The sequence below is a fragment of the Nansenia antarctica genome, assembly GCF_963989245.1.
Source record: "Nansenia antarctica genome assembly, chromosome: 1".
Taxonomy (NCBI): Eukaryota; Metazoa; Chordata; class Actinopteri; order Argentiniformes; family Microstomatidae; genus Nansenia; species Nansenia antarctica.
Window position 1 is genome coordinate 30605485 of NC_137674.1, and position 24180 is coordinate 30629664.

General features: G+C 50.6%; 1 protein-coding gene across 1 annotated transcript in view; it reads right to left on the minus strand.

The window, feature by feature from the left end:
* Positions 1-1087: 1087 nt before the first annotated feature.
* The window catches only part of dync1h1 (dynein, cytoplasmic 1, heavy chain 1), a 58980-nt gene continuing 35887 nt past the window's right edge, over positions 1088-24180 (minus strand). The window contains exons 47-75 of the mRNA XM_080550523.1: positions 23698-23817; positions 23300-23420; positions 22297-22492; positions 20571-20688; positions 19347-19562; positions 18721-18933; positions 18254-18381; positions 17027-17180; positions 16753-16899; positions 15542-15692; positions 15046-15299; positions 14618-14752; positions 13798-13892; positions 13243-13417; positions 12932-13007; positions 12483-12643; positions 10994-11105; positions 10747-10807; positions 9034-9157; positions 8650-8763; positions 8234-8404; positions 7681-7898; positions 6879-6982; positions 4674-4882; positions 4058-4211; positions 3543-3685; positions 3121-3289; positions 2308-2432; positions 1088-1584 (exon numbers count right to left, since the gene is read on the minus strand). Of these exons, the coding sequence (XP_080406649.1) occupies positions 1456-1584; positions 2308-2432; positions 3121-3289; positions 3543-3685; positions 4058-4211; positions 4674-4882; positions 6879-6982; positions 7681-7898; positions 8234-8404; positions 8650-8763; positions 9034-9157; positions 10747-10807; positions 10994-11105; positions 12483-12643; positions 12932-13007; positions 13243-13417; positions 13798-13892; positions 14618-14752; positions 15046-15299; positions 15542-15692; positions 16753-16899; positions 17027-17180; positions 18254-18381; positions 18721-18933; positions 19347-19562; positions 20571-20688; positions 22297-22492; positions 23300-23420; positions 23698-23817 (4293 nt within the window). The 3' untranslated portion in view covers positions 1088-1455. The remainder of the gene's footprint in view (positions 1585-2307; positions 2433-3120; positions 3290-3542; positions 3686-4057; positions 4212-4673; positions 4883-6878; positions 6983-7680; positions 7899-8233; positions 8405-8649; positions 8764-9033; positions 9158-10746; positions 10808-10993; positions 11106-12482; positions 12644-12931; positions 13008-13242; positions 13418-13797; positions 13893-14617; positions 14753-15045; positions 15300-15541; positions 15693-16752; positions 16900-17026; positions 17181-18253; positions 18382-18720; positions 18934-19346; positions 19563-20570; positions 20689-22296; positions 22493-23299; positions 23421-23697; positions 23818-24180) is intronic.

Sequence of the window (24180 nt, forward strand, 5' to 3'; positions counted from 1 at the left end):
AATAGCGGTAACATTCCTCTAGGCGGCTCGCGTGCGGTGGACTGAACCATGCAATGAAGAGGGGGGTAAATAATAAGGCTTAATTTTGTCAAACAAAGAAACAAAACTCCAGTTTGTTTCTTTTGTGACTTTTTTTAATACACACATTAACTTCCTTATGATAATATTAATTCCAAAATTCCAAAAAAGATTCTCTTGGGCCCCTGTCAGTGCTGGGCCCTTAGAATCGTCCTAACTTACCACCCCCTAGCGGCGCCCCTGGTCACACTCCTACAATTTCCCTACCAACTGACCAGATGCTCATATGTGGACAACTCTACAAGTACTACAGCTCGATTGGCAGGTTCGCCTTTGGAGCCCCGTTGTCTTCACAGATGAGAGCAGGTTCACACTGAGCACATGTGACAGACGTGAAAGTCTGGAGACGCTGTGGCGAACGTTATGCTGCCTGCAACGCCGGTTTGGCGTGTCAGTGATGGTTTGGGGAGGCACATCATTGAAGGGTTCCCTTAATTTCTTTGAGCAGTGTATATGTATATGTTACGGTATATGTGGGAAATCGGTACATGTGGGAAAACTAGGGTTAGGGTTAGGTGCTAGGGTGCTATGGGTAGGGTTAGGATTAGGGTTAGACATGCCAGCATGTACCAAGTCGACGTAGCACCTAACCCTAGTTTTCCCACATGTACCGTAACATATACATCATTATATATATACCAGTTTTTCCTGGTGAGAACTGAGAACTGTCTTCTTTGAACAGAGCACCACCACACTACCCCTGTCAGTTGAGGGTCTCAGTTGGTGGTGACACAGCCCTTGATGGTCCCTGGTACACCTGAAAGGACCGTCAAGATGTGATCTGTTAATCGCTTTGAGTTGCATTCATGTACGAAAGGCGCTATATAAATAAAGTTTCACTTCACTTCATTTAGGAGTAGTATTTTGCAGAGTTTAGAAAAGGCATCCAAGAAGTCTAATTGGTGCACACACAGTACAGAGGCTTCAGTCAACTTGACAAACCATTAAACACTGAACCCATAACAGCAACAGTTGAAGAAAAAGGCCACACAATTGGAATCATTGATACACTTTTATTATTATCGAACATCTTTGCTCCATCATAAAAACATTCAGTTTCCTTCATAAAAAAAACCCCATCTTTTACTTCCAGCTTTTCAAATACACTATTTTCTAGTGTACTACATTATTTACTACGACGACTTCCCTTTTCCATACACGTACCAACTGACACATTCCTCAGACCTTCCGGAACATTTCCCAAAATAGTATCAATAGGTGAAGATTAACTTCCAGTATTAAGTAGACTTGACTAAACTAATTTTCCTATGTGGAACTACAACTACCGGTACACACTAGGTTTCATGTATAAGGACTAAACTACGTATAACAGGGCGTTCACTACGCCTCCTCCTTCCAGGCAGGAGCTCGTCTCGTCTACTCTGTGCAGAGCACCGCCACGCCACGCTCGTAGAAGTTGTGAGGGTCTTCCTTGGGGGCGATGTCGAAGTCCACGGTGAAGATCAGGTCGGCTCTGGTGAAGTTCAGGTACACGGGCAGAGTGACCTGCAGGACGGACGGACGGACAGACAGACAAAACAAGCACACATTAGTGAGGTGTCACTGTGGCACAGTCGTCCATTAGTCCTGGGGGGTATTCCATCAACGTCACTAAAGTCTTGCGAGACTTATCAAAATAAGCCTGGATTTTCCTTTAGCGACGTTGATGGAATACCCACCTGATTATTGCTAGCGTCCATTGTATCAAGGGATCTAATAGACTGATATGCTAGCATCCAAAGGGATCTAGATGATATGGCTAGCGTCCATTGTATCAAGAGATCTAATAGACCGATATGGCTATCGTCCGTTATTGAGGTGATTAGATAGATTTCTCTCAATATTCCGAAACTCATGACACGGGAAAGCTCCAGCGGTATCGTGGCACACGATGACTTCAATACTTCAATATCATGAAAGTCTTCCTTCAGAGTCAACCTCTTGCATGTATGGGTATGGCCAACTAATATACTCAATACCTTGGACGTGCTTGTCAGTGTAGCACACCTGCTCACAGACGACTTACATATCCCCCATGTGCACCAGTGGAGGCTGGCGGAGGTAGAAATCGGAGGACAGGGGGGCTCATTGTAAACGCATGGAACGGAATGAGGGATGGTATCAACACACACACACACCATTCCTCAATCCATCCCATGCATTACAATGAGCCCCCCGTCCTCCGATTTCTACCTCCCCCGGCCTCCCCGGCGTGTCTCCAGGTCGTACCATGTGTCTCTTCTCTGAGCTGCTCTGTTTGATCCAGCGGAGTTGTGTCAGGGGCAGCTCGGTGGAGATGTCCTGGGACAGAGACAGCTTGTTGTTTCCACAGGTGGCCCCCTGCAGCTTCAGACCTGGACGGGGGGTGGGGGAGGGTAGAGAGACGACAACAGGACGTCAGGACAAATGCTTTTCCCGCCCTCCTCCGCCTCCTCGATTAAATCTGATATCGTTCTCTAATTCACCGATCGTTGAAATCTACCTGAACCCCCAACCACCCCACCCCCAAAAAAGGTAATTTAAGGTAATTTAAGGTGAAGATGTTCACTGGTTAATGATCGGAAGATCCTAGAAGAGCCAAAAGGATAACCCAAAAGATAACCCGCCATTTATCGTTTGCGTATTCTGCAAATCAAAATATTTGCGGCCTTTATTCGCGGCCAGTATTCCAAGACTTCACTTGCTTCTCTTTTTCACTATCCAGGATCAGATCCATCTGGCTGACTTCCCCAAAAATACTACTTACAATCTGCCCGATAGATCTGATCCAGATGCAGCTGGATAGCACAACATAATCTGAACGAATATACGCCATTTAGCTGACACTTTCATCAGAAGCAACTTACATTGCAGTGAGAAAATTCATACATTGTTCAGTATATATGGTCCCAGCGGGAATCAGACTCCCAAACCTAAGCGTTGTTTGGGTCGTGCTCTACCAACTGAGCCACAGAGGACCACTGAATTACTGGGCCATGGCCCCAGGACGACCCCAGGAGGTATGGGCTCCAGGCAGCCCGTGGACCCCCCCCCTCTCCTCACCTTTGATGCCGAAGCTGCACGCGTCCAACGATGACCCCTGGGCGCTGGTGACGTTGACCTCCAGACAGAGCTCCTCCAGGGACCAGCTGTTGACCTGGGCCACGTACTGACGCGTAGCTGTGATGTAGGCCTCGGGGACGAACAGGTTGCCCAGACACACGTGGATGTTCTGGGGGGGAGGTGGGGGGACAAGAGAAGAGGGGTAAGGGGGAGGGTGTCAAGAGAATAAGGTCACCAAGATGACAGAGGAGAGCCTTGCTTATGGATCAGTGGAGGCTGGATGCGGTAGAAATCGGAGGACGGGGCTCGTTGTAACGCATGGGATGGAATGAGCCCCGTCCTCTGACTTCTCCCCCCACCTTTACCCACCAGCCATTGTTCTTCACTGGTGTGTGTGTGTGTATGTGTGTGATGAAGCGTACCTTCAGCTCTTTAGCGCCCCCGCTGGCTGCTCCTTGGGAGATGGCCTGCAGCTGCTTGATTCGGTCGCTGAAGTCTGCCACCCACTGGATGACCGTCATGGAGGCTGGGACGGTGTAGCGACACCAGCTACGAGGCAGGATACCTGGGGGGGGGGGGGGGAGACTCAGGCGGTTAATACCCAAGGGCTAGCTACAGACCAAGGTCAGCACCAGGGGGGTTAGAAATTGGACCTCAGCGGAGGTGTGTGTAGAGGTGCGTTGAAGTGTGTGTTGTGTGTAGAGGTGTGTGTATAGGTGTGTTTTGTGTAGAGGTGTGTGTTGCGTGTAGAAGTGTGTGTTGTGTGTATAGGTGTGTTGTGTGTAGAGGTGTGTATAGGTGTGTGTTGCGTACAGGTGTGTGTGTGTGTGTTGTGTTTAGAGGTGTGTCGTGTGTAGAGGTGTGTGTAGAGGTGTGTATAGGTGTGTGTTGCGTACAGGTGTGTGTAGGTGTGTGTGTGTGTGTGTGTGTGGCTGACCTTTGACCATGGCGTTGATGAGGGTGCGGAGGTCGTTGGTCTGCTTCTTCTTGCCCTCACACACCTGGACCACGTCTGTCAGGTCCTGACGCACCTCCTGCAGCATCTTACCGCCCATCTTCACCTCGCGCTCAAAGAAGCGGAACAGAGGGTCCTGGTGTGTGAGAGAGAGAGAGAGTGAGAGTGTGTGTGTGTGTGTGAGTGAGAAGGGAGGGAGGGCAAATGGGAAGTTAGAACATACACAGACAACATACTATAAGCTCCACAAGGAAAAAGCAAAAAGACATTTGTATACTATGTGTGTGTGTGTGTGTGTGTGTGTGTGTGTGTGTGTGTAATTCCAGAAACCAGATCTCAAATCCCCCCTAGTCTCCTGTGTGGGAGGAGAGAGAGGAGAAGAGAGAGAGAAGGAGAGAGAGAATAGAGAGAGGAGAGAGAGGAGAGGCTAGGAGAGAGAAGGAGAGAGAGAATGAGAGGAGGGAGAGAGAGAGAGAGAGAGGGAGAGAGAAACCAGATCTCAAATCCCCCTTTGTCTCCTGTGTAGGAGCCCCCAGAGCGGAGCAGAGCAGAGCAGAAGGTAGGCCGGTCAACCCCCCGCCACCACCACCCCCCCTACCTTGATGTTCTCCACGGTGCGCTTGAGGGGGTTGACGGCCTGGGGGATGAGCTGCAGCCAGTTGGAGGCGGTGGTGTGCAGGGTCCTCATCCAGGCGGGCTGGGAGTCGGAGGACGAGGTGGTCCTCTGCTTGGTCTCCGTCTCGTAGGCCAGGTCGTCCTCATCCTCCAACATCTGCATTTTCAGCATCTTACCCATCATGTCAGTGCCTGAGCAGGGACCGACCAGCAGGGGGAGTAGTGTGTCAGCCAGGGAGGAGGGAGGAGGAGGAGGAGGGGGGTCAGCAAGGGGCGGTGGTGGGGGAGGAGACCAGCCCGTGGTGGGAAGAGGAGGAGGGGGGGAGAAGAAATTAATGGTGGACCAGACAGACAGACAGACAGACATGAAGCCTTGTGTTGCCGTACATAGTGTCAATAAGAGAGGGGGGGGGGGGGCGGGGCAGGGGAAACACAGTCCCAAAGTACGGCAGGCAAAGAAGGACAAACACACAGGCGGACGCATTGGTACACCGAGGTCAGCACTGCAGGGGAGACCATGCAGTATTTAGGTGAAAAGGGTTCCAGGGCTCTGAGGGAGAAACCAATACAACCAGGGAGGGAGGGGTGTTCCAACGCCTGGGGAGGGGGGGGGGGGGGGGGGGGTACTGGAGAGGGGGAAGCGACATGATGGATGTGAAATACAGCTGCTGGAGGGTGAGGACACCCAGAGCTCCCCTGTTCTACGATGGAATGGAACAGTCCCCTCTGGGATAGAACACCCCTGCTCTAGAAGGAATGGAACAGTCCCTCTGGGATAGAACACCCCTGCTCTATAAGGTATGGAACAGTCCCCTCTGGGATAGAACACCCCTGCTCTATAAGGAATGGAACAGTCCCCTCTGGGATAGAACACCCCTGCTCTATAAGGAATGGAACAGTCCCTCTGGGATAGAACACCCCTGCTCTATAAGGAATGGAACAGTCCCTCTGGGATAGAACACCCCTGCTCTATAAGGAATGGAACAGTCCCCTCTGGGATAGAACACCCCTGCTCTATAAGGAATGGAACAGTCCCTCTGGGATAGAACACCCCTGCTCTATAAGGTATGGAACAGTCCCTCTGGGATAGAACACCCCTGCTCTATAAGGAATGGAACAGTCCCCTCTGGGATAGAACACCCCTGCTCTAGAAGGAATGGAACAGTCCCCTCTGGGATAGAACACCCCTGCTCTAGAAGGAATGGAACAGTCCCCTCTGGGATAGAACACCCCTGCTCTAGAAGGAATGGAACAGTCCCCTCTGGGATAGAACACCCCTGCTCTATAAGGTATGAAACACACTTTTTAATAAATTTTATTTATCCTATTATTCAAGTGTCACTTTATTTTGTTGTTGTTCTTTTTGTGGTCTGAGCTGCTGTAACACCTGCATTTCCCCTCATCAATAAATCAATAAAGTACCTATCTACCTATCTATCTACCACACGTCCCGGGCCATTATCAATGTCATACGTGTGGTCTGTGGCCAATGACCGTGGCTAAACATGGGCCAGGGAAGTAAGCTAAACCAAGTGTTGAGAATGAGAATGCTATAAAACACACTCATGATGGTGCTCCTGCCCAAAGATCAACCACAACAAAAAGATGGTAGCTAGTCGTCATTTCTCTCCTCAGGATAAGATGGCCTGTGGAGATAAGATCAGTTAGAACAGAACAGAGACATGGAGATGCTCAGAGAGAGAGGGAGATAGAGAAGGAGAAGAAGAGGAGAGGGAGAAGAAGAGGAGAGAGAGAGAGAGAGAGAAGAGGAGAGAGAGAGAGAGAAGAGGAGAGAGGCTAGGAGAGAGAGGGAGAAGGAGAACGAAGACAAGAGAGGGAGAAGAGGGAGAGAGAAGAGAGGCTAGGAGAGAAAGGGAGGAGAGAAGAGAAAGAGAAAGGCTAGAAGAGAGAGAATGAGAGGAGAGAGAGAGGAGAAGAAGAGAGAGAAGAGAGAATGAGAGAAGAGAGAGAAAGAGAGGCTAGGAGAGAGAGAGAGAGAGAGAGAGAGAGAGAGAGAGAGAGAGAGAGAGAGAGAGAGAGAGAGGAGCAAGAGGTGACCGTAGATCACAGAAGAGGAAGGAGAATCAGGAAGTATCCGTGTCATGTGACGGACACAAGGACAAGGAGCCTATGGAGCCCCCCCCCCAGGTGAACTATGACCCAGGAAGGAGGAGCGGCCGGAGCGTACCCTGAGTGGTGAGCAGGACCTTCTCAGCGTTGCTAGGCAACCCCAGCCAAGATGGCGTCTGTGTGTCAGGAAGCATCTCGACCCAGTGGATGAACTCCTCACGTCTGGAAGACACCAAAGCAACACGTTACCTAGGCAACAGTTAGCTACAGGATGTGGACAGTTACATAGCTAGCAGTTAGCTAGACCTGTGGAACCAACCACCCCTCCTACTGTCTCTAGAAGGTTTCCAGATGTTTATTAGGTCTGTCTTTATTTTATAGTTTATTTTAGCCTACTATTCAATTGTCACTTTATTGTGTTGTTGTTATTGTTGTTTGTGATGTGAGCGGCTGTAATGCCTGAATGTCCCCTCTGGGATCAATAAAGTATCCATCTACATGTATACCTCCCTCCCTCCCTCCCTACCTCCCTCCCTATCTACCTACCTCCCTCCCTATCTACCTACCTGCCTCCCTATCTACCTACCTCCCTCCCTCCCCATCTACCTACATCCCTCCCTCCCTCCCTCCCTACCTCCCTCCCTATCTACCTACCTCCCTCCCTATCTACCTACCTCCCTCCCTATCTACCTACCTCCCTCCCTATCTACCTACCTCCCTCTCTACCTACCTGCCTCCCTCTCTACCTACATCCCTCCCTCCCAATCTACCTACATCCCTCCCTCCCTCCCTATCTACCTACATCCCTCCCTCCCTATCTACCTCCCTCCCTCCTTCCCTACCTACCTACCAACCTCCCTCCCCCTTTAATGCTCCCCCTGACCCCCCGTCCCCCACAGGCCTGGAGCTGAGGTACTTGCCTGATGCCGTCAGGCATCTTGATGTCCTTGTGTCCGTCCACCTTGAAGGCCAGCTTGAACTCGCTGTCGAAGCTGCGCGTGGTGAAGATGCGGTCCAGGAAGGTGTTGAGCAGACGCTGGTCGAACTCGTTGTCGATGCGTCCTCCGTAGATGGACTGGGCCATCAGGGTCTTCAGGGCCGCCCAGGGAATCTTCTCTGGGGAGATGTTCTGACGACCCTGGAGGAGGAGGAGGAGGAGGTGGAGGGGGTCAGAGACTCAGGGTTGATGTGGTTGGGCTTCAAAGTCGTTACAAAAGGTTAAACGTTAATATTAATACATTATCAATACAATATTGAATACATACATGCATAATAAAATGGTGTGTAGGTGTGTGTAGTATATAGGTATGTATATGTATGTGTGTGTGTGTGTATGTAGGTACATATACAGTATGTGTGTGTGTGTATGTAGGTACGTATATGTGTGTGTGTGTATGTAGGTATGTATATGTGTGTGTGTGTGTGTGTGTGTGTGTGTGTGTATGTAGGTACGTATATGTGTGTGTGGGAGACCTTGGCGGTGTCGTCCAGCCAGGTGTCGATGGTGTCGCAGGCGGAACGCAGGTCCGACTCCCCGAACTCGTACTTCTTGGACCAGCCCAGCGGGGCGTAGCGGAGGCGCTCCTGGATGACGGCGTGGAACCAGCCCAGCAGGAAGTAGAGGCGCGCGCGCTCATTAGGAGCCTGGAGGGGGGGGGGGGGTTACAATCACATGTTACGGTTAAGGAGAAACATTTATGCTGCATAAGAGGGAAGAGAAGCAGTGTGTGTGTGTGTGTGTGTCTGTCTCTCGCTCTCTTTCTCTCTCTCTCTCACACAGAGTGGGAGTACGAGGTTTGTGTGTGTGTGTGCGTGCGCGTCTCTCGCTCTCTTTCTCTCTCTCTCTCACACAGAGTGGGAGTATGAGGTGTGTGTGTGTGTGTGGTCACCTTGCACATGCGAGCCACAGGGATGCTGCTGAAGGTCCTCAGCATGTTGGCCTTCACACCGGGAGGCGGCTCGAACACGAAGATACGACCGGCACGCAGCAGGTTCACTGGTACCTGGGGGGGGGGGGGGGGGGGGAGAGGGTAACTGTTAGACTTGAGGGAGCAACGAGGACAACTTTTACCTCACAGCCTACAAGACAGAAACTCCTGCTTCAATACTCCTGTCATAGGGTTAGCTGACCAATAGGAGAGAGGGAGATGCAGGAGCTGACCAATAGGAGAGAGGGAGAGGGACGAACTGACCAATAGTAGAGAGGGAGATGCAGGAGCTGACCAATAGGAAAGAGGGAGAGGGACAGACTGACCAATAGGAGAGAAGCTCACCTTGGGGTTGATCTCCATGGTGAGGAAGAGCCTGAAGCAGGCGTGAGGCTGCATGGAGTGAAGCTTCTTCTCCAGCTGCATCAGCCAGGCGGGGGCCAGGTGCACGTTCTCCAGCATCACCCACCTACACACACACACACACACCAGGGTTTCCGTTAACCGGTAATTACCGGTCTTTGTCCGGTAAAATTAGTTGAAGTCCGACAAACTGAAAACTCGTCGGACATAAATGTCCGGTGAAAATAATTCCCTCTAACCATTTTCAGCTGAGCACCAAACACACACACACAACACTGCCCGAGAGAGAAGGACCCGCCCCCTTTAGTTAGCCTATAGGCTAGAGAGAGAGAGAGACTAACTAAACTAAAGGGGGCGGGTCCTTCTCTCTCGGGCAGTGTGTGTGTTTGGTGCTCAGCTGAAAATGGTGTCCCGAAGCGGAGCGCTTTAACTTTATCGCACAATAACAAGGATAACAAACGAAACGGACAACATTTACACTAAGATGGAGACAAACTTCAGCGATATGATCTAACAGCCGGTCTTCAGGACGACATACAGACCCGTATGAGCTTACAGGGCTATCCCCTATCCATCTGAGAAAAGGCATAGCCTAGGCTGTAACATCGAACGGAAATTAGCCTATACGCATTGCAAGTTAATTTAAAGCCTATTTATTTTCAAAGAGTTTTATTCTATTTTATTTTATCTGATAAAAGGCATATGAACGGAAATTAGGCTAGCCGTGTCACGCCAGAAGCCTACATGCTTGCACTGTTACTGTTCAATAAAATGTTATACATCTAGACATTGTGGTATTTCTTTATATACGTATCCCAGACTGCCTATCAATTGTTTCTCAATAAACAGTTATGTTCTCCCCATTGTCATACTCCCGAGCTAAACGAAATGCCTTCCCAACCAGCGAGACCTGGTTATAGAAATGACGTTGTTTTATTGATTTAAAAAAAAGGGTAAAACTGGAAAGAGAAAATAGAAAACTCACATTAATCCCAAACAATTTAACAAACTTCAGTTAACGTAATGTGGAGTCCGTTCATTGATCGATGCTGTCTGTTCAGTTCCCAGTGAGGCGCCCGTTCAGCGCTGGACCCGTTCAGCGCTGGATTTGACGCATGGCATAGCGCGCATGCGTCAAATCATGTTATATTATTATATATTATATAGCTCGCATCTAATCGTATCGGATGAGAAATAGACATTAAATGGCATATATAGGCCGCTACACAACAGTAATCACCGCGACAAACAGCTATATTAGATTTGAAGGAAAAAAAATATGATTTTGAAAATTATTTTTTTTATTATATTTTAATATGATGACCGGAATATATCACGTTTGTCCGGTAAATCGAATTCTTCCCGGACACGATGTCCGACGGCAAATTTTTCTAACGGAAACCCTGACACACACACACACACACACACGAGGAGTAGGAATACATGTGTCTCTATGTCTGTAACACACAACACACCAGCACCACCTGTCTACACACACACACACACACATGAGGAGTAGGAATACATGTGTCTCTATGTCTGTAACACACAACACACCAGCACCACCTGTACACACACACACACACACACACACACACACACACACACACACACACACAGTCTACACAACAGCAGTGAGGACCACTCCCCCCAGCAGCAGTCAGAGTGATTTGCGGTGTTGAACGCCCCCCCCACCTGCCAGACTTGACTGCAGTGTTGATGTCTCTGTCAGCCTTGTTGAAGCCCTCGGCCGAACCTGGGAGAGGAGGAAGATCAGGAGAACATCATCACCATCATAATCATCAGCATCACCTGTGTGTGTGTGTGTATGTGTGTGTGTCTGTGTGGTTGTGTGTGTACGTGTGGTTGTGTGTGTGTGGTTGCGTGTGTATGTGTGTGTGTGGTTGCGTGTGTATGTGTGTGTGTGGTGGTGTGTTCGTACCGATGGAGATGGAGGTGATGTGTTTGTTCTGTTCGGCCGCCAGGTCTCGGACCAGGCCGCTGGCGTCGTACCCGGGGACGGAACACATCAGCACCGGGATGCTAGGCTTCACCTGGGGGGGGGGGCAGACGGGTGGGGGGGGGGGCAGACGGGTGTGTCAGAGAGAGACTGGGCTTCACCTGGGGGGGGGGCAGACGGGTGTGTTAGAGAGAGACTGGCTTCACCTGGGGGGGGGGGGCAGACGGGTGTGTTAGAGAGAGACTGGGCTTCACCTGGGGGGGGGGGGGGGGGCAGACGGGTGTGTCAGAGAGAGACTGGCAGGTGCAAAAGGGCAGGGTTCGACATTAACGCTGGGAGTCAAGTCAAATGGCAACAGCGTTTTCTTTTCCTAGTGTTTGTTCTGCCGCTAGTGAGTCAGTAGTGTACTGGTGGGTGAATTAACAACAACTGCCAGCAGGGGAGGCTAGAGGGAGAGGTAGAAACGGGAGGACGGGCTCATTGTAATGTAATGCACGGAATGGAACAAGGTACGGTATCAAACGACACCATACGATACCATTCCTCGTTCCATTCCACGCATCACAGAGCCCGTCCTCCGATTTCTACCTCCAGTGAGTTGGACTGATGATTAGAAGGGTCATGAGTTCCCATGAGTTCAAATCCCACCTGGGAACACTACCACTAGTGTGCCTTGAGTCAAATGACCCCCCCCCCCCCCCTACGGCTGTTCTAGTGTTAAACGGTAACAATGTAACGTAAATGTACAAATCCCCTGTCATATCTGAACTGATACTGGACAACAACCTCGACATACTTCTCCTCACTGAAACCTGGCAACAACCCTCGGACTACTACTCACTCAACCAGGCCACCCCCCCTAATTGCCTTCGACACAGTGTCCCACTCCATCCTCCTTCAAAGGCTGCGCCAACTGGGGGCACCGCCCTGGACTGGCTCACCTCCTACCTCACCAACAGACAACCGTACCCTCCGATCCTCATCCATTGTTCCCCTCACTGTTCCACCCTCAAAACTCAAAGGCTTCGGTCACCGTGCCTTTTCACGAGCTGCACCCCGCCTCTGGAACTCTCTCCCCCAACCACTCAGACTCACCCTCACTCCTCACTTTTAAATCCCACCTCAAAACCTACCTGTTCTCCCATGCCTACAGCCTCCCCTACCCCTAGCCATCTCCCCCATCCCGGCGCCCCCGCCCCCCCCCCCCCCCCCCCTTGACACGCATACAACCTCCCCTACCCCTACCCATCTCCCCTAACCCTGCCACCCCCCTGATATGCATACAGCCTCCCCTACCCCTAACCACCTCCCCTGTCCCTACCACCCCCCCCCCCCCCCCTCCCCGTTCGCTGACTCTGTGTTCCATGTTACTTGTTGTTTTTGTGTTTTCCGTATCCCCTATATTGTCAGCGTCTTTGAGCCTCGGAAAAGCGCTATATAAATTCAATGAATTATTATTATTAATTATTACCTCGCTGTCTACGATGTTGGCCAGGTCCAGGGGCTGCTCTATGATGGACATGAAGCTGTCTCCCAGGACCTTGGACACCAGGATGTGGGACATGGCCAGCAGGCGGTCGGGCCTGAACGCCTGGATCAGGAGCAGCTGGTGCACCGCCTGACCAATGAGAGCTGAGAACCATAGAGGAAACAGGAAGAGGAAGTTGGAAACAGAGAGAGGTTGATGTAGGAAACTTGACGTGGTGGTTCGGCTTTTCGTGTGGTTAGAAACGTCCTTGTGTTCCTCTCCTCTGTCCTCCACTCACTTCCTTCCTCAAAAAGCACTGTAGGAGAATATCTGAGGAGGAGGAAGCTAGACCTTCTAGATTGTTCTTCTGACAACTAGACTGTCATGGCCAGTCCCTCCTATGCGTCCATCCACCCTCCCACCCATCCATTTATCTAGACTGTAATACTCACTAGACTGCTTCTCCTCGGCCCACAGGTAGGGCACGGACAGCTCAGGGGAGTTGCTCTCGATCCACATGAAGAATTGCTGAAGAGGAGGAGGAGGAGAGAGTGAGCGAGAGAGAGAGACATGCACTTCAGTGACCCTTTTCACAGAGTTGGATGGAGATCAATAGCTATTTACTTTATTCACAGTCTTCCTCCGCAACGCGTACAAACCATTTATTTACAAACCCCCCCCCCAAAAAAACATGAACAGTTGGTTTGTGTCGAACAGGACAGCTGGCGATCAGAAGCCCCTCCCTTCCCCTCCCCTCGCTCACCTCATCCTCCGTAACCTTGGAGACCAGGTCTTTGAAGACGGGCATGCGGCTGAGGCGGATCATGGCTTCGCTCTGGTCGTAGGTGAGGCCCTTCACCTTGGGCACGGTCGTGCCCGTCAGCACGATCTCCTTCCCCCGCAGGTAGTGCTGGAACTCTGAGTCAAACGACGGCTCGCTGAGGGGGGAACACACGGCAAACAACCAGTCAGTTATACAGATGATAATGATGATGATGATGATGACTTCATTGTCTCGTTTGGGGGGGGGGCTTCCTCTCCTTCACATTCAAACAGGAAGTGTAGAAACATTTACGATAATCCGAAACATCGTCGGAAACATTGTCCTGCCCTGCTGCGGGCTTGGGACATGAGATTATATCTGAATGACACAAACCTGGATAACTTAAAAACGTTCAATAAATAAATAAATGATTGCAGTAGTGTATTAGTCCAGGGGTCCAGGGGAGGCTGGTGGGGGGTAGGGATCGGATGACGGGCTCATTGTAAAGGCATGGGACGGAATGAGCGACCATGTCACGCCCGCGTGCGTCCTCACCTGGTCATGCCCTTGAGGTTGATCCGGGCCAGCAGCATAGCGAAGGTGATGTGGTCGTTGTGCAGCATCCCTCTGGCCACGCGGTTGAACGCCACCTGCAGGACGGACGTGGGACTGCTTTAGTACTGGACCGTCTAATGTCCAACAGCCTGAGTATCCTAACCACATCCGTAGACATTCCAGTGTTTCCCCAGACATAGACCAGACTGTGGCGGGCGATCGTAGTCTAATTTGTCCCGCCATAGTCTCATAACGAACCAGAAGTATGTATAGCTCAGATTTGTTTGTTTGGTTTTTTAGCCCATTTTGTCAGAGCTGCTCGTGCTGTTGCGGACAGTGTTCGAGCAGATTTGCGTAAAGGCTGGAGGTACCTACCCACCCCTCTTTTAATACATGGTCCACCCACCACAGTCTCACAAAATCCTATGGGAAACACTGCTTGTGTAAAATCGATCAATAGGCCTACTAAATAGATGAATCATAAATCAATGAATATCAGAGATTGTCTGTATGTATCTGAACATTTGGATCACCTTAAAGAGGAGAAGGCGTTACAGATTAAACATTAAGGGCTATTTTCCATGACCTGGACTAAAAAGCATCTTCAATGGAGATGTGCTAGGACTAGTCTTAATGTGTGTGAGTCTCTGGGTGTGTGTGTACCTGGAAGAGGTCCTTGGTGATGTGTGTGAGCCTCTGTGTGTGTGTGTGTGTACTTGGAAGAGGTCCTTGGTGATGTGTGTGAGCCTCTGTGTGTGTGCGTGTACTTGGAAGAGGTCCTTGGTGATGTGTGTTAGTCTCTGGGTGTGTGTGTGTGTACCTGGAAGAGGTCCTTGGTGATGTGTGTGAGCCTCTGGGTGTGGTCGGTGAGGTTCTTGAGGTTGGCGTTCTCGTACAGCACCGTGTGGTAGATGTCCAGGAAGAAGTGGAGAGAGTACTGGTACAGGAAATGCATCTGGAGGGGGAGGGTGAAAGGTCACGTAAGGGCATGTAAATGTGTATGTATGTATGTATGTATGTATGTATGTATGTGTGTGTATATGCGTGTTTGTGTATGTAGGATATGGTGTGTGTGTGAGCCCCCCCACCTGGTTGAGAGCCTCCATGGTGAATTAGATGTATATGTGTGTGTGTGTGTGTGTATATACGTATATGTATCCGTGTGTGTGTGAGCGCCCCCACCTGGTTGAGGGCCTCCATGGTGAAGTTGATGTGTGTGTGTGTGTGTGTGTGTGTGTATATGTATACCTGGTTGAGGGCCTCCATGGTGAAGTAGATGCTGCTGCAGGCGGAGGACAGGGACAGGTACTGCTGCGACACCGCCTCCACCTCCGCCATGACAATGTCCGTCTCCTCCACCTTGCGGGTCACCTCCGCCGCCTCCTTCTTCAGGTTCTCCAGCGTGGTGATGATGGTGTCGTCGTCCAGGATGCGACCCTTGACCTCGTTCAGCGCCTGCAGCAGAGACTTCTCCAGCTGACGCAGACGCAACTGGAACTCACCTGGGAGGGGGGGAGGGAGGGAGGGAGAGAGGGAGGGAGGGAGAGGAGGGAAGGAGGGAGAGGAGAGAGGGAAGAAGGGAGAGGGGAGAGACGTCATTGGTTGAATAATTCAAGGGTGCACAATGCACCCCCATTCTACCTTTCACTCTCAGCTGTTCAGTGTGTGTGTGTGTCCCACTCAGTGTATGCATCAGTGTTTGTCTAAGTCATTGTGTGTGTGTGTGTGTGTGTGTGTGTCTCACCCTGCAGTTTGAGGAGGTCGGAGCGTTTCTCGTCCACGTCGGGCCTCTCGGCCTTCAGCACCTTGTTGAGACACTGGCTCTGCAGGCTGCTGCGGGTCACCGTGAAGTTGACGAAGGTCACCCTGGAACACAGGTCTGGAGGGAACTCCACCTGCACACACACACACACACACACACACAACCACCAGAGGGTCAGAGACAGAGACACACACAGACACACACACAGGTGTGTTAAGGCAGTGTTTCCTCTATATGCATTTATTCGTGGCGGGTCGCCACGAATCAATTTCCTCCGCCACTAATGATTCAGTCCACTTTGATTCAGGCTGCGCAACGATTATTAGTTATTATGACCGGAGAACAGAAAAAAAGCAGATTGAAGCTAGATTTAGGCCGCTTTCAGACCTACATTTCGTTACGATTTAGGGCGTAGTTAGTTACAATATGTTACAATGTTGCAATTAACCTCGTCGTTTGTGTTCGCACTACAATCGAGACTGAATCGCTCTCAACAGGCGCGCGGCGCGAGGCGACAGTTTTGTGATTGGTCCGAATTTCGCGGGACATTTGGATTTCAGGAAATCACTCTCCTCGCCCGGCGCACGTCCCTTTAATCCCGTATCCTAATCGAAAATGCAACATCATCAGCGACGACTGTGGGTTATTGCATTTACTGCTGTTCTCTGGTTCATGTTCTTATACCAGTGCTCAGTATAGAGTATTTTAGATGAACATTCGTAATATAGTCTGATGTTCATGGTCAACTAAATCAGCCTATTTTGTGAAACAAATAATGTTCCCGCTAATGGGCTAACCGAGCAGCCTCGCACCTAACGCTAGCTTCGAACTATTCATAGCAATATGCGCGGGGCAAAAATAATCTATTGCCTCTAAAATCATCACGAACAGAGCGGCGGAGGTACGGGTAAGCAGGGCTCATGTTCTGTCATCAAAGGTAAGAGTTGGTTTTCTTTAACTCAGCTGATGCATTACCTTGCTGTTGGTTGTTTACCGAATGCTCCATCTGACTGTCACACTGATTTTACTTGTGTAAACAGTAACGTTAGCCGGTTTTTACGTCTTTGTTTAGAGCGCCAGTGCGCGTTTTATGCACGTGCACGCGGAAAAGAATTTGCGCGCGTTCCGCGCGCATAAACTGAACACACCGCCACTAATGTGAAAAATCCTAGAGGATTTGTCAGGAGACTCACCGTTGGGTCTCGGGTGGACAGGAAGATGACGAAGGAGGGCGACAGGTCGATGTCCTGGTCTCCCAGGGTGATGAGCACACGGCCCCCCGTCCTGCGGACCTCTCTGTTGAGGACAGGGTTCAGGATGGGGTCGTAGCTCTCCACGTCCTACAGGAGGGAGGGAGAGAGAGAGAGAGAGATATATGGAGTCGGTCAAACAGCGCAGGAGGACAGGGCTCTGGATAGGAGCTTCTGGTTAAAGGACAAACATCTGGTCTGAACCCGTCCTCCTCACCTGCACCAGCAGAGGGTTTCCGAAGCGCAGGGCACTCTCCAGATTCTTCCGGAAGGCGTCGTCCAGGAAGCTGGTCCTGGTGATCTTCCGGTCCTTGTACTCGTTCATGATGAACTCTGTGGCCTGACCGGACGGGTCAATGATCAGGGGATACCTGGGAAGGGAGGGGGGGCGGAGGGGGATAAGTTACAAGAAGCGCTCTCTAGTAATCTTTGTGTGTAAGTAGGGCTGTTACGATTATTCGACGTCGTCGACGTCATCGACTACGTCAATACGTCGGTTAGCGTAATATGCGTCGGTTAGTCGTAAATAAACAAAATGGCGTTTTTTTTTTTTTTTTTTAAACCTTTATTTTACCAGGCGAGACAATTAAGTGTATGAGTGAAAAATGGATAGCTACTAGCTAATGTTACACAAGCAATGTAGCTCACCACAGTTCGTATGTCTTGTCTTCTGGTGTTAGTAACGTTAGCTATATAGCTGGCTAGCTACGGTAGCCTATTGTCATTGTGGTGCGAGCACCTACTGTACGTTATCTAGCTCGTAGCTCGCATGCTACGTTAGCATCAATTTAGCTAATCATAACATAGCAGCGAGAGTAACGTTAGCTAGCTATGTGTTGTGGTGATGGACAGACTTCTAAATGGCCATGTTGGCATTCAAGTTGGCTAAACATAGCAGTGAGGTGGAGACAAATACGTTTTTATTTATTTATTTATTTTACAGTACAAAAATTATCGTTAGACTTATCGATAAATTAGCCGTTAGACTAATCGAATAATCGATAAAATAATCGCTAGATTAATCGTTAGAAAAATAGTCGTTTGGGACAGCACTAGTAAGTAGCAGATTCCCATTCTAAAGAGGGGGTCTATTAGACCCCCCGAGGCGGCTCTAAGAGCAGTTGAAATAGGCACGGCTGTCCTAAGTGTTAATAAAATCCCAGAGAGCACCCTGGGAGCTTCTACATCCCATCCGAGCTCTGAGGTCCTCTAATACTGCCTCCTCATCCAACCCAGCGCCAAACTCCGGACCTTTGGGTACAGAGCCTTCAGTGTGGCAGCTCCCACCCTCTGGAACTCTCTACCCAAGGGTATCCGCCACTCTCCAACCCTGGACATATTCAAAGCTGCCCTTAAAACTTACATTTATATAGCGCCTTTCACAGACCCACGGTCGCCTTACAAGGGAATGGGACAAACAGAACAGAGCCAGAGAGAAACTCACCTGTTGAACCTCTTGAGCATGATGGCGTTCTCTGTACAGAGGTCGTCGGCGGGGAGAGAGTTGGCCTGCCAGCGGAGACGCTCGTCCGCGTTGGACAGATACTCCGTCCTGGCGATGTCCGTACGGAACTAGGGGAGAGGGAGAGAGACAGTTAGTCATGGTAACTAGGGGTGGTAACTAGGGGAGGGAGAGAGACAGTTAGTCTTGGTAACTAGGGGAGAGGGAGAGAGACGGTTAGACAAGAGAGAGTACCTGTATGTTAGACTGCTGTAGGTAGGTGATCAGTACCTGTATGTTAGCCTGCTGTAGGTAGGTGAACAGTACCTGTATGTTAGCCTGCTGTAGGTAGGTGAACAGTACCTGTATGTTAGCCTACTGTAGGTAGGTGATCAGTACCTGTATGTTAGCCTGCTGTAGGTAGGTGATCAGTACCTGTATGTTAGCCTGCTGTAGGTGGTGAACAGTACCTGTATGTTAGCCTGCTGCAGGTGGTGGGACCAGGTGGTGAACAGGTTCTGCCTCATCTGCTGTTCGAAGTATCCGGCGTACGCCACGAAGGCGGCAGACAGCATGCAGTCCCCGGCGATGGTGGACATCTGGATCTTGAAGGTCTCGCTGGACTTCTCCCAGCGGTCGCTCTCGCCCCCCAGGCTCTTCAGCAGGGCTGTGCTGCGGTTCACCTGCGGTCGTAAAATAAAACACGGTCACGGTTTGATAGCAACGGCAGGTTTGCGTAAGTGGCTTAGCTTAGCACACTGAGGCGCACGCCATGTCATCGCGAGGTCCCCTGGTTCGATTCCGGCCATCGACATAACCTGTATGTCATCCCCCCTCTCTCTCTCTCTCTCTCGCTCCTATCCTTCCTGTCAATCTCTACTGTCTCCATCCCTCTATGTCCTCTAGAAATGCCCATTTTTATTATTATAATTGTTTTACTAAGAAAACAGCATGGATCAATCCATGATGTTAAGCAAAGACTGGCACTACCAAGGTAATCCTAACCCTAACCCTGTCATAACCCTAGCCCTGACCCTGTCCTCACTCTAGCCCTGTCCTAACCCTAACCCTGTCCTAACCCTGACCCTGTACCAACCTTCGCCTCGACGTTGGCCAGGTCGGCCTTGATGGCCTGGGCCTCGGAGATGAGCACGGCGTACTCCTCCTTGTAGCGGGCGATGCTGCTCTCCAGGTCCCGGATCATCTGCTCCACCTCCTCCGCCTTGGACTTATTGTCCGTGGCGTCGTCCTCCAGTTTCTGCAGCTCGTTACGCAGAGGCTCCACCCTCTTCAACATGTCAGCGTAGTTCAACTGGTGGGAGGGAGAGAAAAGGAGGGATAGGAAAGGGGGGAGAGGGATAGGGAGGGAAGAAAGGGATGGAGGGATAGGGGGAGAGGGATAGGGGGGAGAGAGGGAGGGAGGGATAGGAGAGAGAGGGGGAGGGAGGGATAGGAGAGAGAGGGATAGGGGAGAGAGGGATAGGAGAGAGAGAGGGAGGGAGGGATAGGGGAGAGAGGGATAGGGGAGAGAGGGAGTGATAGGGGAAGGAGAAGGAGGGAGGGAGGGATAGGGGAGAGAGGGAGGGAGGGAAGAAAGGGATAGAGGGAAGAAAGGGATGGAGGGATAGGGGGAGAGGAGAGAGGGAGGGACAGGGGGAGAGAGATAGGGGAGAGAGGAAGGGAGGGTTAGGGGAGAGAGAGGGAGGGAGGGATAGGGGAGAGCGAGGGAGGGATAGGGGAGAGAGAGGGAGGGAGGGATAGGGGAGAGAGAGATAGGGGAGAGAGAGGGAGGGAGGGACAGGGGGAGAGAGATAGGGGAGAGAGGAAGGGAGGGTTAGGGGAGAGAGAGGGAGGGATAGGGGAGAGAGAGGGAGGGATAGGGGAGAGCGAGGGATAGGGGAGAGCGAGGGAGGGATGGGGGAGAGAGAGGGAGGGAGGGATAGGGGAGAGGGAGGGAGGGAGGGATAGGGGAGAGAGAGGGAGGGAGGGATAGGGGAGAGAGAGGGAGGGAGGGATAGGGGAGAGGGAGGGATAGGGGAGAGGGAGGGAGGGAGGGATAGGGGAGAGGGAGGGAGGGATAGGGGAGAGGGAGGGAGGGATAGGGGAGAGAGAGGGAGGGAGGGAGGGATAGGGGAGAGGGAAGGGAAGAGAGTGTTAACAAACTTGCCTCTGCAGCTTCGGGGTCTGGACTAGAAGAGGTGACATACTGGTGGGTCAGTGGGTCACTATCAATCTCACAGCATCACCAAGGGCCAAATGCTCAACATTCATCCAAACAGCCATGACCCTGACCAGCATCCGTTCTAGAAGGTTCTCTTACCTGAGCAATGGCCCATTTGACCATGGGGCCGCAGGCCAGAGAGGCCCTGTTGACCTGCTCGTAGTTGTAGTTGGGGTTGGACATGTAGTTCTTCTTCATCTTCTCACGGATGGACTCACTGGGTCAGCACAAAGGTCAAAAGGTCAGCACAGAGCAGCCAACACACACACACACACACACACACATCATGATAAAGCAATATTAGGGTATCCAGAAATTAATTGATGATTGTGATGAAATTGTGAAGGGATGGCAATGTGGGGAGGTGATTTAAAAAAATAAAAAATAAAAATAGATTTCAGAAGCTGGGAAAGATTGATAGATCTCGATGTAGTAGAATTTAATTTGTATTCCTGTGATTTCGGAATCAATTCAAGATACAATTCAAACACATGACTGATTTGACCAATCATAAGGCCAGAAATCATATCTAGCCAACTGCTGGACACACTAACATTAAATCTTCATATATATTTTGGGCATTTAGCGGACGCCTTTATCCAAAGCGACTTACAACAAATACATTTCACTAAGTAAGTGAATCATCTATCCACCAGTCATAGCAGGAAAAAGTAATCTATGCTCAGGCCAGGGGCCTTTTTTTCGTTTTTTTAACAGTAGAGAAACTGTACAGGGGGGTAGAGGGGAAGTAGACGTCTCAGGAGGGACAGTTAAGGGGTGTAGCCTGAAGACGGGTAGCTCGTTCCACCAGCTAACAGTGATTAACTAACAGTGTGATTCCACGAGGACAGGACAATCACGCCAAGATCAGCAAATCAGTAAACCACTCAGATTTCCCAGAAAAAACGAATCTGTGTGATGGATTGATTGATTGATTGATAGATAGATCATGGGATGACTGATCAATTTCGTCTTGTGTGCGCTATACGGTTACGCGACAGTTCAGTACCTCATGTCCAAACAGACAAAGTTGACTATGCTGGTGATGAAATTGTCCCTGATTATAACCTGTCTGATCTTTTTCCAGTCACCGGTCTCCTCGCCCAGCAGAAGGCAGATAGACTCTAAGGCCAGCTTAACCGCCGCGGGGGGGTTGGTCATGGCCCGCACTTCTACCAGGTGGTGCCTCTTTATAGAGCTCACCGCTGGGGAGAGGGGGGGTGGACGGGTGAGGGAGAGGGGGAGGGGGAGGGGGGTGGACGGGTGAGGGAGGTGGATGGGTGAGGGAGATGGGGATGGATGTGGACAGGTGAGGGAGAGGGGGGTGGACGTGGACAGGTGAGGGAGAGGGGGGTGGATGTGGACGGGTGAGGGAGATGGGGATGGGTGGAGGAACGGGGGGGGAGGGAGAGAGGGATGGGAGAGGGGGAGAGAGGGATGGAGAGAGAAGCATTCTTTAGAACCATGCAAGCAAGATCTAAAGGGTGGGAGGAGGCGGAGTCGACAGCAGCAGGGTTGGGAGAGAGGGAGGGACTCACGTCAAAGGCAGAGAGGAACCTTAAACTGGGGCTATTTATGAAAGTACTGGAGACAATCTGGAACTGGAGAAATCCTGAATGTGTTACGCTGCATAGACGCCACAAGGGGGAGCCCTGTTTGGTCCAATATCAAACGTTCTACATCCCTCCCGACATCCTCCCCTTCTCTCCCCCTCTCCCTCTCTTGCTCTCTGCCAGTGACCAGCCATCCTTCCCCCTCTCCAACAACCCTCCTCCTCCTCCCCCTCCCCCTCTCCCTCCTCCTCCAGCACGTCAGCTCCGGTCACCTGATCTCATCGGCAGAAAAGTTAACGATGGTGGGGATGAAGTTCTCCCTCATGATGATGGAGCGGATCTGCTTCCAGTCGGTGGTGCTCTCCCCCAGGAGCAGACAGATGGACTCCAGGGCCAGCTTCACCGCCCCGGGGGGGTTGGCCATGGACCGCACCTCCACCAGGTGCTGCTTCTTGATGGACTTAACAGCTGTAATAATCACCACCGACCACAGGGGGGCGGCGCAGCGGAGCACAGGGGACAATGAAGGAGGAAGGTGAGGAGGAGGAGAGGAAGAGGAGGAGGAGAGGAGTTAGAGGAGAGCAGTAAAGAGGGACCTCTGGAGAGAGGGACTTGGGACTTGGTGGAAAACTTGAGGGAGAGAAGGAGAGGTGTAGGCGTTCACGGAAGAGTGCTGTGTTCTGATTGGACAGTTGGATGGATAGGACTTGGTTACCGATCATTAAAACAGCAGCTGCATAACAGTTATGAACATATCCTAACATCAAGATTTTGATTGTGATAAACCTCACTGTAAACTGGTTGTTGAGTTAATGTGTTATAATTCCTGAAGTCCATCAAATCTATATCAACTAAGACTAACATTAACGCAACATTAACATAAGCAAATAGACCATGAAATGAGAATAACTATGTGTGTGTCCGGTTAGGTGATAACAGCAAAATATAATACTTTCTGTTGGAAAATGTACCAACAAAGATGTGTTGTACTGAATTAGAGAAGTGTGTGATAGGAAAATGCTGTAGAATAAAGGATAATAATAATAAATGTCATTTAGTTTACGCTTTTATCCAAAGCGACTTACATTGCACTGAGTGCATACATTTTTCGGTATATATGGTCCCAGAGGAAATCGAACCCCGAACCTAAGCATTGTTAGTGCCCTGCTCTAACTGAGCCACTGAGGACCAGATGAATTACTCAAGACAGACAGTTAAGATTATTCACACATTAATTACCCTCATTATCAGTTATATGAAGGACTTAAATCGTACCATTCTGGGCTTCTATCACAGCGGGCTCCACCTGGTCCAGGTCCTCCTTGACGCTCAGCTGCTTGTCCTTGATCTTCTCCTGCTGCTTGTACACAGACTCCTGGATCTCCTGGCTCATCACCTGCAACCAGAACCACATCCACAGGTGTGAGGGGACTGTCTGAGGGGACTGTCTGGACGTTCATTTAGGCTGCTGCTTGGCCGATCGACAGAAACGTTGACGCAAGAGCCTTTTGAACTTTCTCATGTCGTTGACGCCGTCATAGACCGTTTATGACAAGGCCAGTGACACTCCATTTATGTATAAAACAGCCTTTAAGTATAACACAGCCTTTTAAGTATACAACAGCCTTTTAAGTATACAACAGCCGTTAACTATAAAACAGCCTCCACTGTACCTTCTTCTTCTCTGCCTCCTGCTGGTCTTTCACCATCTTCTTCAGCTTGTCGTTGGCGGCAGCGTTCTTCACCTCCAGCTCCTGACTCTTGATCCTCAGGTCACGCCGGAGCTCCTCCACCTACAAGGCAGACCAGAGAAGAAGACCGTGGGGTCAGAGGTCACACAACAGGGGGACATGGGACATTTACATTTACTCAAGACCTCACATATTTCTATGAGGAACAAATGGTGCATTCAAGCGCTGCTCTTCACACCAAGATCGGAACATGAAATTCTGAGAGAGCTCAGAGTGGAGAAACTCTCAAAGATCTCAAAGGAACACAAGTTGCTGAGTCGGTTTTGAGTATCCCCATTTTCGACAGCACCTGAATGCAGCGTCAATGCCATCTGAGGAGAACGCTATTGCTGCTGATCTTCTTGCGATGGCGTCCCACAACACAGGCCACAACCTACTCTCTTTCTCGGTTCTTCTCAACAGTTA